The 17,521-nt window shown below is 35.2% G+C and overlaps 1 protein-coding gene across 1 annotated transcript in view; it reads right to left on the bottom strand.

Annotated features, from left to right (window-relative positions):
- Positions 1-14,255: 14,255 nt before the first annotated feature.
- Positions 14,256-17,521, bottom strand: part of LOC117100910 — a 13,276-nt gene continuing 10,010 nt past the window's right edge. Inside the window, exons 13-17 of the mRNA XM_033240753.1 lie at positions 16,760-17,379; positions 16,325-16,358; positions 15,985-16,094; positions 15,538-15,672; positions 14,256-15,164 (exon numbers count right to left, since the gene is read on the bottom strand). Of these exons, the coding sequence (XP_033096644.1) occupies positions 15,012-15,164; positions 15,538-15,672; positions 15,985-16,094; positions 16,325-16,358; positions 16,760-17,379 (1,052 nt within the window). The 3' untranslated portion in view covers positions 14,256-15,011. The remainder of the gene's footprint in view (positions 15,165-15,537; positions 15,673-15,984; positions 16,095-16,324; positions 16,359-16,759; positions 17,380-17,521) is intronic.

Genomic DNA, 17,521 nt, shown 5'->3' with positions numbered 1-17,521 from the left:
TATATATATATAAAGACCATTGTAATCCGAAAGTCCTCTTTAATGGGAGGGAGACCTGTACTCATAAACTTAAAGAGCAGCTAATAGTTAAAACTTGCTCAGATTTATGAATATTCACAAAATTAAAAACAATTTATTGATTGGCAAATTTATGAATATTAATAAGATTTAAGAGTAGCCAATAGTTTGCCTACATTTTGAATACTCATAAAAAGAACAGCAAATGTTAACACTTCCTCATAATTATTGAAATTTATGAATATTTAGACCAAATTTATGAATATTTAAATGCAACATTTAAGAGTCCCCTTACCATTACTTTCTTCTGAAAACCTGCCAAAGTTTTTGCGATTCTACCTTGTGTAGGTATTGTGATGAAAAATACACAGGCACCAATCAAAGCAGAGACGCCCAATTGACGATACAGGATGTATAGTGACACAGCAAGCTACACAAATTAAAAGAAATCTATTTAATATACAATAAAATCTCTCCCATTGACCTCACACCAGGGATTTTAATCTTGCGACCCTGACCGAGGTCCTACAGTAATTTGCCCCTTGGTCCAACTGTCACTTGGTGCAGCCACAACTGAAATGGAGACAGGCCCAATAGCAATATATCTTTAATTATTATTATATCATTAAATTGCTTAAAGCCTAGTAGTAAAATAGAGTCATAATTTTAATGCCTAAAAGGGGTATGCATACAGAAATAATGTTTTTATGAAGTAAGTGTTTTGTCTTCGCAGTTATGAAGTGTAAGGATAAGCACATTCTACTTTCCAAATGGTACCCCTCATGTCAGCTTGCAGTCAATCGTTGTACACGTCTACTACGCAGCATGCGCTTGACCAGAAAAATCTGAGTAACCCCCATCGCTTCTCTTCTTATTAAAAAAAAGTTTTAGTTGCACACTGAGGTACCATCCTTATCCAAGACTTGGTTCTAACAACAATAATTATTGAGGAGGTTTTCAAACAAGCGCTGATGTAAGGTTCTGGATTTACTGCACCCATGCATTATTAACTGTAACTTGTGCTTAAAATAAAACTGAACACACATACCTGATAGGGAACGGACCAAAGATAATGTATCCATTGGAATGAGTTCAGTAGGTTCATAGCATCTACAGACATGTGGTTGGTGATCTGACCCATCGTCATACTGCCCCCAGTCATCGAAAAACTTGACAAATGCAAGGACTTATCATAAACTGATGCCTGTGAGAAAAATATGAATTTTTCATCTCTGTGTTCCATGTTTGATTTCATAAACTGGAATATACAGTATGTGATGCATTCTATAAATGGACATTTCTCCATGTATCATCATTTACTTTCATAAATCTAATAATATAATAAAAATGATTAAATAATACCATAATATTATGATTATATCGTACCTGAATAGAGGCTCGTAGATGTATACTCTCCATAATCATGATCTGGTAATGAGATTGAAGACAGAACGCCCGAAGTGCTGCTGCCACGAAGATGACAATAACCAGTACAAATCCGTTTTTAAAAAATGTTTCCACAGAAACATAATGACCGTCCATATTCTGAAAAACATTTTTAAATTAGAAATTGATGGCTAGTAACAAATCACAAAAATAAGAAACATGATGCTAAATATAATACAGTATGAGAAGCACATATATACGTACAATAATATATTTTATTCTGTAATCCACCTATGTTTTAGAGCAGAGAAACAGTTAGGCGTGACTTTTTTTTATACTTTGTTTCGCTGCCACGAAGATGACAATAACCAGTACAAATCCGTTTTTAAAAAATGTTTCCACAGAAACATAATAATAATGATTTTGATTAAAAATAAAATTTTATTTTTGGTCAATTAGAGCATCCACCACCACAAAAAAATGGAAATTAAAGAAAAAAAATAAAAGTTTTTCCTTATTTTTATTACGCCCGCTGCTGCATGGAAATCTCAAAAAATAAGATATGTATATTTCTTCCTTAATTTATACAAATTTAAAGCATTTTTAAGATAGTTAATTTTTGAGATAGTGTCGCCATCACTACTGTGTACACGCAGGTACCTCGGTTTCAGTTTGCTGGGCTCCAGCAGCTTTCACCGAGGATAAGCCTATGGCTCAACTACCTAAGAGGCATTAGCATTAAATCTACCAACTCACCTCTTTACCGGTGGAATAATAGATTTCTGTCACATAACTGACAACGCCACCAAGAGCAATGGGGCTGATGAAACTTAAACTGTCGCCACAAAACTTGAGAAGTCCCGCAAGGGCAACACTCTTGCCGTGGCACTTGGCATACACACGTAACAGGTTAAGCTGATGGCCCTTTTGTGAAGCACGTTCCTGAAATTACAACAGTTAGTTTGACCAGACTTGAAAAGGTAATTCCAGATTGAAATATGATGTACACTACAGATGTATAAATAAAATTCAGTTTTGATGTGAGGCCTAGTAAAAATTGTGTTATAACTATGGTTAAGATTATAGTTAAGGTAATTATGTAAGTAACTGGGACCGGTTTACCGGGTATCTCAGACATGAAGAGACCCTTAGGGGAGAAGAAAGGTACTGCACGAGCTTGTCAACAGCGCTTTGAGACTCCGGTATAAAGCGCTATATAAATCGAACTACTGTACATTACATTAGAAAATTACTGTATTATCTTCTACAAACTATATTTAAAATTGCTTTTAGTATCATAATAATTTCTTTAACTTGTATAATACTTAATTATACTGTCAATAAATTAATCTTTATTTTAATTTGCTTATTTGATTGATGTTTTTAGTTTGATTATAACATTTTCTTTGATTTCACCACATTCAATCTACTTTGGAAAAAGGGGATTGTAAATTCCATGGGAAATCGTGTGCAATGGTACCAATATGTACATTATAGCCCTACCTTTTGGTCAACTACAGGGAGAATCAACCAGGTAGTTGATGAGTCAATGTGTCACTGACCATCTAATTGGAATTGATATAGCATCCTCCCATTTGTCATATATATAAAGAGGATGAAATTACTTAATTAAATAAAGGAGAGAGTGATTAATTATAAAAAAAAGAGAATAATTACAGTAGAACAGAAGAGACTTACTGTATATCAAAGATATAAATCAAGAAGACTTCACATAAATAGAAAACCAGAGAAGCGACTTCAACACATTTACTGTATGTCCAATAATTTATATGATTGATGGTGGTTTGAATAAACACACTTACTGTATGTCCAATAATGTATATTATTGATGGTGGTTTGAATAAACAAGAAACTGCATAAAGTCTACTGAATATAATTTGACTTTGATCCTCTCATGCGAGTCAAATCAAGATTGTTGGCATGTTTACACCAATTTCCCTAAAATCTTGCTGCCCGATCTTAAAAAAGCACTTGCCCCAGACGTCAGGCAAGTGGTTGCTGACCCCTCTTACTGTTGGTTGCAAAGTCTAGGTACAATTTTGGGCTTTATCAAAAATCATTTTGAAACCAAAGCTGAGTAAATGTTTTAAAATTTGACTATCAAATTATCACAGTACATCACTGCCTATTAACACTAAAAAACGTCCTAATAAATACTGTAAAATAAATAAATTAAAAATAATAAGTTTTCACCTTCTCTTCGTAAAGCGCCTTCTCAAATTTATCTCCATTGTATTTTGCTAAGTGGTTATATGGCAGTACACCTAGATCAGTCATCTCCAGAGGGCGCTTGTAACCAGTCCTAAACAGCCAATTCAGCCACCAGTAAAATGCGGTTGACAGAAGGTTGGTGTACATCTCCATATAATACATATCTGGCTTACGGAGGTCAGATGGTATGCCACTGCCCCGGTCCCCACAGCAGCAGAGCTGAAACATAATCCAGGTTTTATTCAGAGTTTTTTAAACCACCATACTTAGCTGGTAAGTTTAAACTAGGGGGTATTTCACAATGTCTAATCACTGCATGGGCAAGCCAAACCTTTTGTCATCCTTATACACATGGGTAGGGAGAGGTATTGTGTCCAAAAACACTGACAATGGCCTGCCTTAGACTCGAACCGTACTTTTTTGAGTAGCTCATGTTGGATATATGGAACTGAGCCTAGCTTTAAAACTGTCTACTGTGATCATGTGACCACTATTTAAAATTATCGATAACTCACCTTTAACCTAATTATATTGAGTTCCAGTAATAAATACAGAGAATACACAGCCATGAATACAATACTTAAGTAATATCTCATATATGATCCGTCATTATGAGCGTCAAAATGTTCCAGGTTCATAAAACGAATGACCTCCGCACATAACGCACATGCCCAGTACAGTAACAACAGCAGTGACATCACCGGTTTATTCCAAACTTCCATCATGTGAAAATAGATGATCGCCATTATGCCTCCAACAAAACAACAGCATGCCGGAATGTAGAGTTGTGGTACGGATGGCATGTCTGCGTGGACTTCGAGGTCAGTGATGAGTCCTTCAGCGAATGACGCACTTAAAAAGAGGAATAACGCAACGTTGGTGAGCCATCTGACGATGTGTCCGGGGTACTGCAGGAGAAAACGGGATTGGAATTTACGAAGACGCGTACAGCAACCAACAATGATAAGTATTAGCGATGCAAGGGCCACAAACGTAACGTGCGGTACGCAGTAGAGTAAGTTGCTGAAACATGTGTTATAAACAGTGTGGTTTAAATCCCAAACAAAGTCTTTGAAAGATCCGTAGGAACCATTGTCACCACAGAACCAGTACTCTTCATCTGCCATCTTTATTACACCGTCTGTCTACAATATATAACCAATTTGATCTTGCATCTGAAATGAAAATAATGTCAATATTACTATATTAACAAATACAGTAGAACCCCTATTAAGGGGACATCTTTGGGACCTAAAAAAGTGTCCCCTTAATAGGGATACCCCTATTCAGGGGACACTAACCAAAAATATAAAGTTGTCCCCTTAATAAGGGTTTTTGACAGGTTTTCATACAATGACATACTGTATATTCTTTATAATTTTAATTGACATAGAATCAGTTACAGTAAAATAAGAACTAATTATAGTAATAATTTGCAATGCAAATACTGTATCAATTCATTTATAATAAGAAATTAGCATAAATGCAATTAAAACAACAATAGAAATATGTTCCAAATATTGTTTCATTATGCAATATTGATGACCAAATATTCTTTATTAAATATATATACTTTTTTTAAATATTGAGCTTTCTATTATTAAATGAACAAATAATCTTTTCAAATAATCTTTTTTGAGAATATCTATCTCCACTTTTTTCGATTGAGTTGCTTCGTCAGATATTATTCTCTCGAAGACGATTGAAGCACTCAATCGTAACGTGGCAATATTCTCAACCAACAACAACAGTTCTTTACAGAACTATCTACGTGGTGTAACCACAAGCATTAATATATTATTATTATTATAATTTCATATGGTTTGAAATAGTATAATGTGATTAATATGTATGTGAAATGTCCTGAAAAGGTAAACAAATACTGGTTTATTTACAAATAACAACAATCATATTAGAGCTTTCTATTTAGATGGATTTTAATAGTATGAATAGAGTATGTTTTGATGTGGATTAGAATCCTGAAATATACAAAAAACAAAGAAAATAAATGGCTAATACACAAAAATCATACAGTACTTGTATATATTTATGAGCCCCTACTACTGTCTAGGTAAACTAGTCAGCCAAAAATATGTGTGCATTGAACTGTGGACATCCTTTCTGGCTAACCTCTGGTCTCTGATTTCCAGTTTTGTTTATTGGAAGTGCAATAATATGGCCCAAGTGCAAAGTCCCTACTAGAAGAACCCCACTGGAGTCTGCAGACTACCTAGCTGGTTCCAAAAAAAAAAAAAAATACAAATAATACAGTTGAGTGGTAATTCATGAATCAAGGTTGGATAACCAAGGCACTGAAAATTATACATTGTGTGATATTATGAAATAACCTTTACAATGGAGTACAGACTTGAATAAACAAGGACAACTGGAAATCAGTTTGAAATACATAGCAATGTGAAAGTTATCTCTATAAATTTGAACAATGACTATAGGTTTATTTTATTTATGTAATGTAATGTATGTACTGAAGTTCGATTTTTATAGTGCTTTATTCCCGAGTCTCAAATTCCTCAAAGTGTGGACTACTGTAGCCTGTACAGTAACTCTCTTCTCCCCTAAGGGTCTCCTCATGTCTGAGCTAACCGGTAAAACAGTACCAGCTACTCTCATCTCCCCACAACTGGAGGTGTATGGACAAGTACACCGGGGTAACCCCCTACCCGTCTAAAAAAATGTACTGGGTTCTTTTAAGTGCACACATGCTAAATTGTGTACACTGGGCCCACGGTTTATAGTCCTTATCCGAGAAAACTTGTTCCACCACCAGAACCAAAACCGCTCGTCCATCCAAATCGCCAATCAATCTATGTCATAGTATTTTCATGGGCATGAATCTGATTTTAAAACACAAGAGCGAAACCATAGAGAAAGAATGGTACCATGGTCTAACTTGAAAATTTATGCTGGACTCCACGGTACAGTATATCATGCATGCATACAAGTTACTGTATATCTTTGAAAGACAATCTTAGGAAAATTTCTCAAGAGTAGTACAGCAACAGCGTTCGCGCATACTGTACATTAACAAACAGATGGACCTTGTCCTACGCAAGACTAATGATTTAATTAAACGTTTTTACATTAAAAAAAACAGATTGAAGGAATGAATGCGGACATACTGTATTCATAATACACCCCAGACATAATAAAAAAATATCCACACACAACATAATAGAAATTAAATATTCCCCAATAGAGCAAACATTTCATGAAATTTCAGATAATAATCTCTGATGAAAAAAACTGGTTGACCACAGGTATACTGAGCTTGACCTCTAATTATTTCATTTTCTTTGAATTTAGCCACATCGCTGATGGTTTCCCACTGAGGCATATTAACCACATCCTCTATTTACAGTATACTGTGTGTTTGTGCAAAACAATTTGGAGATTATTGACAAGGACACACACAATGCACATTGTGAATTCACCTCAAAACTCTTCCAAATTATTTCCTTTAAAATGCAATATACGATGGATTAATTATTTGATTGATTAATTGACTGATTGATTGATCGATTGATTAAATGATTTATTCATTTATTTATTGCAGTAGAGGATTAAAGGGTGGAAAATCATCACCGGGCTCCCTTAATTTTTTTAATTAATAAAAACTTAGAAAAAACAAAAGAATATTTTCAGTGATAGGACTGAGATGGGTAGGACCCTCCATCTGCGAACAGTTGTGCCTTCATAAAATTTGCCAACAAAGGGTCCAAAATGTCCGACAGCGGGTCTCACCAAAAGTGTATCTTCCTGGGCCATTCTGTAATACTGTAGGACTATTATTACTATATACATACAGTACAGTACCTGCCAACTTTGTTCGTGTCTGATGCGAGACAAAAAAACAAAATTAAAATTTGTATAATACCCTCTACACCCTAGGAGCCAGACTAGGTTTTGTATGCAATTTGAGATGCAGAGAATTTTTGGCTTAGTTAACAAATTTTCAAAATGTGGCAAAAGGTCATATTTAAAGGTCATAGCCATCTCCGCAACCAGTGGTTGTGGAGATAATGGTGTTAATTATGGGTGTTAATTACGGTGGTGGTGGTGGTGGTATAATCAAGAAATAGAGTGCCCTCTATACTGTTACTTTTTTAAGCCCTCTATACTGTTACTTTTATTTAATTGTAGTGGAAATACTATGGACTACAGTCCTTTGTCATTATACCCCGATAACAAATTTATTTGACCTGTATTCACATTTTAATGATGAATTCACTTCATTTTTATGAATTTGAAGGTAGAATTGGCCGATAAATTTTTCATCTTTTTATACAGTTTTGTGAGATAATAAAACGTAGGCATGGCTCATGTATTACTGCATGTGTGAGAGTTGGTAGGTGTATACATTCTGAATTCCTTGATCTTCCATTGGATTGGTAGTTTAATAATAATGATAAATTCATGTATCATAATGTCTGCTGCTATTTGTACAAGCTCATATTACAGTGTTGTTGTACACACCACTACATACAAGTATTCATTTACATAATGAAGTCTTTTGTAATTTCTATTTAAAGTGCCTGTCAGGAATACAAACAATTGCTTCGAAAATTGATTGTACTCCTACACCATCACTCACCTAAACTCTTCAGGGGTATGTTTGAAAATCAAACCCAAATATTATGTGACTGTGTTTTCTGCTAGAATGTATTCTCCATTTTTTTATCTATCACAAACTGGGCAACTGCATGCATAATTCCATGCAGTATTACATATTCGTATTCATTTTGTTTTTCTTCCAGGGATCTCTATTTATTCTGAATGCTGATTAAAAATAATGCTTGGAAATTAGATTTGACATTTACTGTCCATGAAGAAATATTATACAGAATTTTTTTTTTTTTTTTGCAATACTGTATGTATCATTTGATACTTGATCCTAAAAAGTGCTTGCCTTTTTTGCTTGTCTAAAATCAAGTCTATACTAATAATGAGAAAGGGCAAGGTCAAAATACAAGGGGTATTACATTTATTAATGAAATAAAGTTGGGTTAACAACAAAATATTTTGACCTTTATTGTCCATAAAAAAAAAAAAAAAAAAAAGACCCTGTTGCTTGCAGTTTAACTATAGTATTGTACATGCTTCTTCAATACTATTAATGTTTTCCCCTCTTTTTATTCAATAGTTAATTAAAATCACCATTGTCGGTCAACATTTTTTGCACCACCAGTATAAATTATTGTGAGGGTTGCTGGCGCATTATAAATACACATTATTATTACTGCAAGTCTGTCAGCAATATAGGCCTACTAGTAATAAATAAAAACAAGGTTCATAAAATAATAAATTGAACATCAATTATTACAAAGGTGGACATAATTAAAATATAAGTTGGTAAGTTGGTATTTGAGAAAACATTTACTATGATAACCGGGGCACAGTGAAAACTAACATCATTTTCGTTTTTTACTCCCTACTCACAACAGGCCCGACCCCTGCATCAACAAACCAACATGGCAATACATATTTCTAATGTACACCAAAGAGTAAATGCTTTAATAATACACAGTGTATTTTTTATGTAATGGAAAACACAGGAAACCATTCTGGTGTTCTTTAGTAGTAACCAACTGGAACTTGACAAAAACCATGGTGTTACAGTATACAGTACCTGTCTCTTATACACATCTAGATGTGTATAAGAGACAGGCCCTGTACAGTAGTTCAATCATTCATTCATTCATTTCCATTTATTTTTATTTGCAATAAAATACATTATATAAATTTTAGTGCACAGGAATTTTGTTCAGTTTAACAGTAGGACTACCAATTTGTTTGCAAAATTTAACCAGAAAACTGATTGTCTTTTTGTCCCGTCGACTACTGTATCAGACATAAAACTTTCTTGATACAATATCGAAATCTGACGTTCATCCCTTAATCCAACTTACTCCAGATCCAATGTTAATCCAACATTGATGTTCAATTCAATAGCAGAGTATGTTAACACATGTTTCCAACGTTGATTCAACGATTTTCAATGCCACAAAGAATGGCGCAATAGACCTTTCTGGAGTGTCAATCAAACTTAACAACTGGCCAATCAAACTTAACAAGCGCTAGGGATTCACACGCGTCTCACAAACACATGTGTTGTCCCACAAACGCACGTGTCCGCGTATGTTTTAACACTGTCGCCTTGTGGGACCTTAGCAACAATATCCAAGGGGCGGGGCTTAGCGGAATGGTCCATTTGTGTTCAAGGGTAAGGTTTGGCACAGCATAAATTATAAATAAGAAAAAACTTGGCTTTATTCTAGCAAAAGAAATAATTCTGCAAACGTTTGCAGACCCAGTGCAAAAGATGATGGGGATGAATCTAGCCTCATCCATATATGTATGCCTGGGGCCATAGGATAGGAAAAAGACTTGGCTAAGTTTGAGCAAAAGTAAGGCGAGACTTTTTTTATACCTTGTTTAGCGAACCGCAGCCCCGTTTAGCGAACCCACCGCTCGCCAATAATAATGATTTCAAATAAAAATGAAATTTTATTTTTTCCCAATTAGCCACCACAAAAAAAAAAATGGAAATTTCAGAAAATAATATAAAAAAGTTTTTCTTTATTTTTAATACGCCCACCGGCGGCAACCTTGAAATCTCCAAAAATAAGATATTTATATTTTAGGAGGATTTGTAAACCATTAGCAAAAGCTTCTTTAACTATTAAAGTTTAGAGCTGCAGTAAAACAAAAATAATATAGTTTTCTAAAGGTGTTGCTTCTGTTTTGGCTCTGCCTAGATATTTCTTTTTTTTTATATTTTGAATTGAAATAATATATTTGATTATTTTTCAGTTTTCAAATCCTCCTCAGTAATATAGCAGAATTAGTAGAAATATTTTATTGACTCCTTTTTTTCTGTGTACATTGCAAATGTGATATCATACCAGCATAAACATCCTAATTGGTAAAATGGAAAAAAAGTGGACCATTTTTTAAGATGAAATACAATTTTTTTTTTAAATTGGCCTATTATCAACATATGGCTAACAACTACAGTACATTAGTATGTATCTACAGTAGGAAATAGTAAAGTATTTTTATGATGGGACAATATAAAACACTGCAGGAAATCACATGTACCACACTTCCTATGATTCCGCTACAGCTAAGCCAACGCTACATGGTAGGTTTATAGGTGTATGTTGGATTTCTATGGTCAATACTTCACATGAATACAAATACTTTGAAGAGATTTCATCAATGGATTACCAGATTAGGAGCCCTAGCAGGACTTGAAGTTCAACTAAGCTGAGTGATCAGAAACTCAGGAAACCATTCGGTGGATTACGAGATTAGGAGCCCTAGCAGAACTTGAAGTTCAACTAAGATGAGTGACCAGAAACACAGGAAACCATTCTGGTGTTCTTTAGTAGTAACCAACTGGAACTTGACAAAAACCATGGTGTTACAGTATACAGTACTATACCATCCCCTAAGGGCATTGAAAACAAAATTAATAACCAAGGAGGTCAACCTTCTGTATTGCAAGCAACATCCGGCACTTTCTGTTTTTGAATTAGGAATTGACAATGGACTTTCCTTTGGCATTTTTCACTATGGACAATCAAATTTCTCTTGAGTGTTTTTTCCTGGAAAAATGGCTTTATAATAAAAACGTAAACCATCAATAATGCCATGGTGTTAATATGTGCATGCTTAATAGATCAGCCTAACCATCACCTGCAAATTACACCTGCCTCAGTGTAAGCACAGCCACAGCATCAGCATTCCTTTAATAATTAGTGTATGTTTGCACCCACCCTTCCCACACAGCCCCTCTCCCACCACACTTAATAAAATCAATATTATATTTATTTGCTCTTTTTAGACAAACAACCTGTTGGTGTCTACACAATGTACTGTACAGTAGGCATTTTACAGGTGGTTTTAGAAAGAAAAAAAATAGGTTACCCATCCAGCCCCACCCTTCCTTTCCCCTTACCCAGGTAAGACTACATTAGATTGTAAACAGTACAAATTAGTGAAAAAGTAAAACACAAAACAAGTAGTGTATCCAGGTGTATGTGGGAGTGTGCACACCCCTTCCCACAAAAGGAGCTCCCTAATCCCCCAGTTTGCATCCCCATTGAAAATTTTTGAAGCAAAAATTCTCACTCAATTTGTTAAAAATCACCTCAGCAAGATAGCTCCACTCCACACATAATCATCGAGCACCCCCCCCCCCACAACCACTTAATATTTCTAGAACATTCAACATACACCATTATTGCACAAGACTGTCCCTGACTAATGACATTCCTCCATGAAAATACTAGCTCACGATGAAACAATGGCATATGATGTAAAACTACGTTGATACAACGTCGATATCCTAAAGTTACCGTAATCCCTTGATCCAACTTCCTTAACCAAAAACAAAAAACTTGTCAACAATATTTCAACGTTGAGTCGACGATTTCTACTACAACCACAAAAATGACGCAATTCCCTACCAAAATAAGTACGTAAACTAGTATAAGTCAGACATAAGGCCTAGCTAGGTGTATTTATGACAAAAATTCCGCTAGGTATGTTCCGGCAAAAGTTTGCATGCCTGTAATTGGGGCCTACTCAGTATAGGTAGGAGGGTATCACCACAGTACCACTCTATACGGCAAGGTCATGGACATGGCTAGGATATATGGGCCTAGGCCTAACTAGGGGGAAGGCCTACACCTCACTCAGGCTTAATTCACTACACCAGTTTAGGCTAAACCTACTAAATATTGAGACAGTAAACATAGTGTTCTTACTTACCGCCTAGTATCAATATACACAATGGAAGTAATATAACAATTGCTTATTTTTGATCACACAGCCCGAATACATTCACACCCTTGGACTTCAAGCTTCAGAATGGAACAGAACAAAACAGAGCAGAGCAGCAGAGAGTAACGAAGATTTCCACATGTTTGAGTTATTTATCATAGCGCCATCATGCGTCTCAGAAAGTATGGCCCTAATAATAGTTGATCATTATCTGATCATCATCCTAAAACGAGCCTCTAATCATCATCCACTAATTATCATCTGGTGATCACAGGCCCTGTGGCTTTCTGAGACTGGGGGCCCTTTTTGATCCGGTAGCCAATTCGATTTTCCAATATTTTTCATTGTGTTCCAGCTTGTTTTTCGACGAAATAAATTATATGATATCAAGTTGCAGCTAGATCCACCAAGTATTTGAAAGAGAGCGGGAATGGGGCAGCTCACAGATCTATATCACCTCAACAGGCCTGTAACCAGGAACCCTGCCGTTTGCTAGCTGGCTCCGCTTGGATGGCAAAAAAAAAAATCTCGAAAGAAGATTGCTTAAACTTAAAAAAAAAAAAAAAAAAAAAAAACAATCCTGTTCAAATAATCTTTACAGACAGTAGCAACTTTAAATAAAAAAATCCTAGTTACGGGCCTGCTCAACCCCACCAATTTATGATTATGGCAGCTCTAAATGGTAGGAAATGGCCCTCATAGACTTCGTTGTCCCAAAGCAATCTCAGAACTGGGGGTTGAGACATGAAATAGTCTCATAAACGTGTCTTTTTTTAGTTTTACTAAGAGACTCAAGAGTCATTTATTACAGAGGTTACCTCGGCTAGCGTCATTCCTGTCGCAAATACGAGTACAAATACATGAATGGGTGTTTTGGATGTTTTTATGTTTTATATTTTGATGATGTTGATTTTTGTGTTTTATTTCATGAAATATCTCATTGGTCGGTCTTTATTTGCTTGTATTTTCTTATTGTTCTTTGAAATTGTTTCTATATTTTGGGTTGGTGCAGGTTTTGGATGGGTACATCTATCTTCGGATGACAGTTTTATACAGTACTTTTGCCCATCCTAGGCAGCCCATACCAACTTTATTGTTTTTGTTTATTGTCGGAAGATTTAAATAATAAAAATAAATAAATAATAAAACGTGAGTATATTCCTTTTATCTTCATTTTTAAAACAATTGGTATATTTAGGGGGCAGATGCGGCCCATGTACAATGGGCCCCGAAGGTGCCCCTACCCATAGGGTCCTCGACCTAGCACCCTTTCAAAAGGGCTTTGTTGATACATAACGGCATAAGGTGTCTCCATATCATATCCAGTGGCGGATTACAGGGGGCCCTGTTTCTTCCCCCCCCCCACACTTTAATTTTAAATATATTGGGAAATGGTGGCACTGGTTGATGCTCGGTCCGAGCCAATGAGTTGTGGATAAAGACCGTGTTTTGCCTGTCTGACGGAGGGACTTAAGCTAACTGTCTCTCCAGGGTATGCCAATGTAATATGTTCCAAATGAGCAAGGGTGATTAACGCGCCTAGCCTATGTTCATTATTGGTTTCCAATATTTTTTGTTACAACTATTATCACTTAATCGTCATCACCATCAACATTACATCACCCCCACCATTATCAATATAATCCTTGCACCATCTCACCATCATAATTGTCCTCAAACGGAGAAAATAAACATAGGCATTGAATTTTGGCCAAAATTTGTACCGCACATAGAACCATTAAACAGCTTTAAACTTATTGTCAACTACTATCATTCCGTCTATTGTAGGCAAATTATACATATTTAACTAATTTTAATATTGTAGCTTTATTTTCAGATGACATCAGCATAACAAACTTATAATCATTAGGGCAGAAATGAAAATCCTCCTCAACACCATCACCGTCATCATCCTTCATCATTACCGTCATTGTCACCATCATGACCATCTTCGGCTGTCGTCGTCATAGTCATGCTGGCGATGGCGGCGTAATCGTCATCAATATTATCATCTTCATCATTAGAAACAACTTCAGCACACAAGAAATAATATTGCAAAAATGAAAAACATATTCAAATAACAAGAGTGTACCACCTCCACCAGTCCTTTCTAGACACCATATAGGCCTATGTTGTGACCTAATAAAACAAAGTTAAATAAATAAAAGTTAAATTCAAGAATACTAAACTTTAGATAAGATTCGTACGTTTATGTCGCTTCTTTGCCATGTTGACGAAGTCGTTAACCAATTTACTCTCAATCCGATGATGTTAGTGTGTAAGTTTGTTTTTTGGCTCCGTCGGTGTTCGTTTTATGACACGGTTCTCAACGCAACTTTATTTATTTTCCACTTCATGACAGAAACAAATCAAAGAAGCTTAAACAATTTCATATTTATATCTCTAAATTCCAGCATTCAATCGTTTAAATTATTATGAGATTAAGAAAAGTAGGTCTACAATGTATTATATACGGTACGGTATTAATAGTAATAGCTTTCTTTAGAAATTTAATTTTCAGTGATTATGGTTTGTAAATGTTTATAAAACTGTTCCATCTTCTGTGATTAGAAAACTGGTAATAAATGTGTATTTTTCTTTCGCTTTTTTGACGTGACATCATCGATGACCTCTTTAAGAGTTTTGTCCCGATATGTTTTCCATGCCTCGTGTCGCTCCAGATTAACTTGCATCTCTTGGTCGGTGGGATATGGGACGCCCTGAAAATACAACCAAAGAAATATAAATTACAAATACACTTCCTCACTAAAAAGTAATGGAAGATATTCAACCTAAATTAATAAGAATCAAATGGCACAACAAATAGGAATGAGAGAATATCGTACTACTGTATAACTAAATGAATGTTCTTTCTGCATCCGACCAAATTAATTCTTAACAAATTAAAAGGAGAAAAATATTCAATAACTGGAAGTTTTTATCAGAACTATAGAGGGCGTTGTATTTCATTATTTATTTTTCTATCCTCCTACTGTTGAACTAAATACACGTTTCAATTTTAATAAACTCAACACGTTTACACCACAAGAAATAAGTCTTTTTACACAGTATCACAGAAACAAGTCTACTTACTGCAATACGTATTGTGTGTATCTGAAAGTCCGAAGCATTATCAAGAAAGAACTGTTTAGAGAGAACCAAGCACTCAGCCCCATCGCTGACCAAGCTCAGGTTTGGTTGATTACCAAATAAATCGTTCGTAAGACCCTAAAAATACAAGGTAAAAAACAAGGTTTAAACAAGCCATAACTACCGTAACTATATTGCAGTTAATTTTGAAAATCTTCAGAATATTTATGATTTGTGTGTCTTAAGGCATGTAGACACTTAACTATCGGCTGTACCATTATTCCGTTGCCATAATCATGTCAAAAACGTAAGTACATGTGCTTAACCAGTCAAAGTCTTAAGAATAGTAGGCTATGCCTGTGATAAAAAAAAAAACAGTTTAACGACCAAAATGAACTTAATTATTATTTCAACAGGTTTATTCCAGAAAATACAGTGTTATGCACTTACAAATATCCCTCCTTTCTGTAGTTTTTGCACTTCCACAAATACGAACCGATTTTTCGCCTTTGACGTTTTGGAAACTTTACTCCACACTGACGTTGCTGAGTTTGAATGGTCTACAGATTTTTAAAGAATAAAAAAATTATCTTATTTTGTTTGTTCATATTTATACGATATTACATGAAGAATAGGAATGTAATCCAATGGTAGTTCTTTTTAACACGAGTCGCATGTTTACAATAGAAGAAACAATTATCTAGCGTATAAACTTTAATAAGCCTATTTGAGTCCAGTATCCGATATACTTTACTTTATAAAACTCTTAACCTTGTCCAAATGCACCTACCTTTCAAATCACTTGAGAGTGGTGGCAATGGTGCCTATAATATATAAAACAAATCTTAAATTTTAACTTTACAGCTGTTCTTCAATATGTGTAAATACAAAAGTCATAAAATAGTTGAAACGTCAAAACATAGGCCTAATAAATTAGTCATCTGAGATATCCATCATCATCATCATCATCATCATTATAATAACCAATATCATCACCAACATGACAACCATCATTAGTCCTCATTAATCCACTACCGCTACATCATCACCACCATCGTCAGCAACATCATGATCAAAATAATAATTATCATTATCACCATCGTCGTCGTCATTAGCAGGAGATATCTCTCCCTTCGGAAACATCACTATCATTATGGCTATCATCATGAAAATTGTTAACATTATCATTCATTTATTTTCATCTAGCACTGTCAGAAAATTTCACCTTAATATCTTGATCTGGAATGACATTGATGTGAGGAGGTTCCGGCTGTCGGCGCGTTGACAAACTATTTTTATCTTCATCAATCTTGTATTTATTTTCGCTAAAAATACGATGTTCTGACGGCAACTTCGATAACCATGATTCGACAGTTTTCTTTTCTCGGCATGTATGTGGATGTTGTCTCTCTGTGTAGAAAGTCTGAGACTGTTCAGAAATGGATTTATCGACAGAGTTACCCTTGTCAAAGTCATTAGAACTGCTTGAAACTCGCGAGATATATGGATTGATACGCCTAAGATCGTCTGGTGATGTAGAGTAACCACGTGATGAATGACCTGAAAATGATTCGTCAATGAAATCGTCGCGGAGTATGTAGTCATGTGACATTACAGATTCACGCTCAGAAATCGTAGATAGTATTGATCCCGACCTGTCGCGCACTCCGCCACCTCCAATGTCTTTCGTATGCAAAAGGGGGAGGTTCAGTCCTCGTTCGTATATTGACATGTTCATTTTCTTTATGGTTTTCATTTTCCGCCGTAAAAACTTCCTTTCTTTCTGTTCGATCAACTGCCTATGGGTTAATTCGATCTCTCGTTCACCATCAGTCCCGGTGACTTCTTCAACACAATTTAAATTTGAAAAGGAAAAATAACAATTACTATTTAAATATAGCAGATAAATAATTGCCCCATTATTGAAATAACGGCCGAAATATGAGTAATTATACATATGTAAATACACACACACCCACACCACCAA

Source organism: Anneissia japonica, unplaced genomic scaffold (assembly GCF_011630105.1).
Source record: "Anneissia japonica isolate Jap-2015-1 unplaced genomic scaffold, ASM1163010v1 scaffold287858_len863314_cov180, whole genome shotgun sequence".
Taxonomy (NCBI): domain Eukaryota; kingdom Metazoa; phylum Echinodermata; class Crinoidea; order Comatulida; family Comatulidae; genus Anneissia; species Anneissia japonica.
This window is presented reverse-complemented; position numbering and strand designations above follow the sequence as displayed.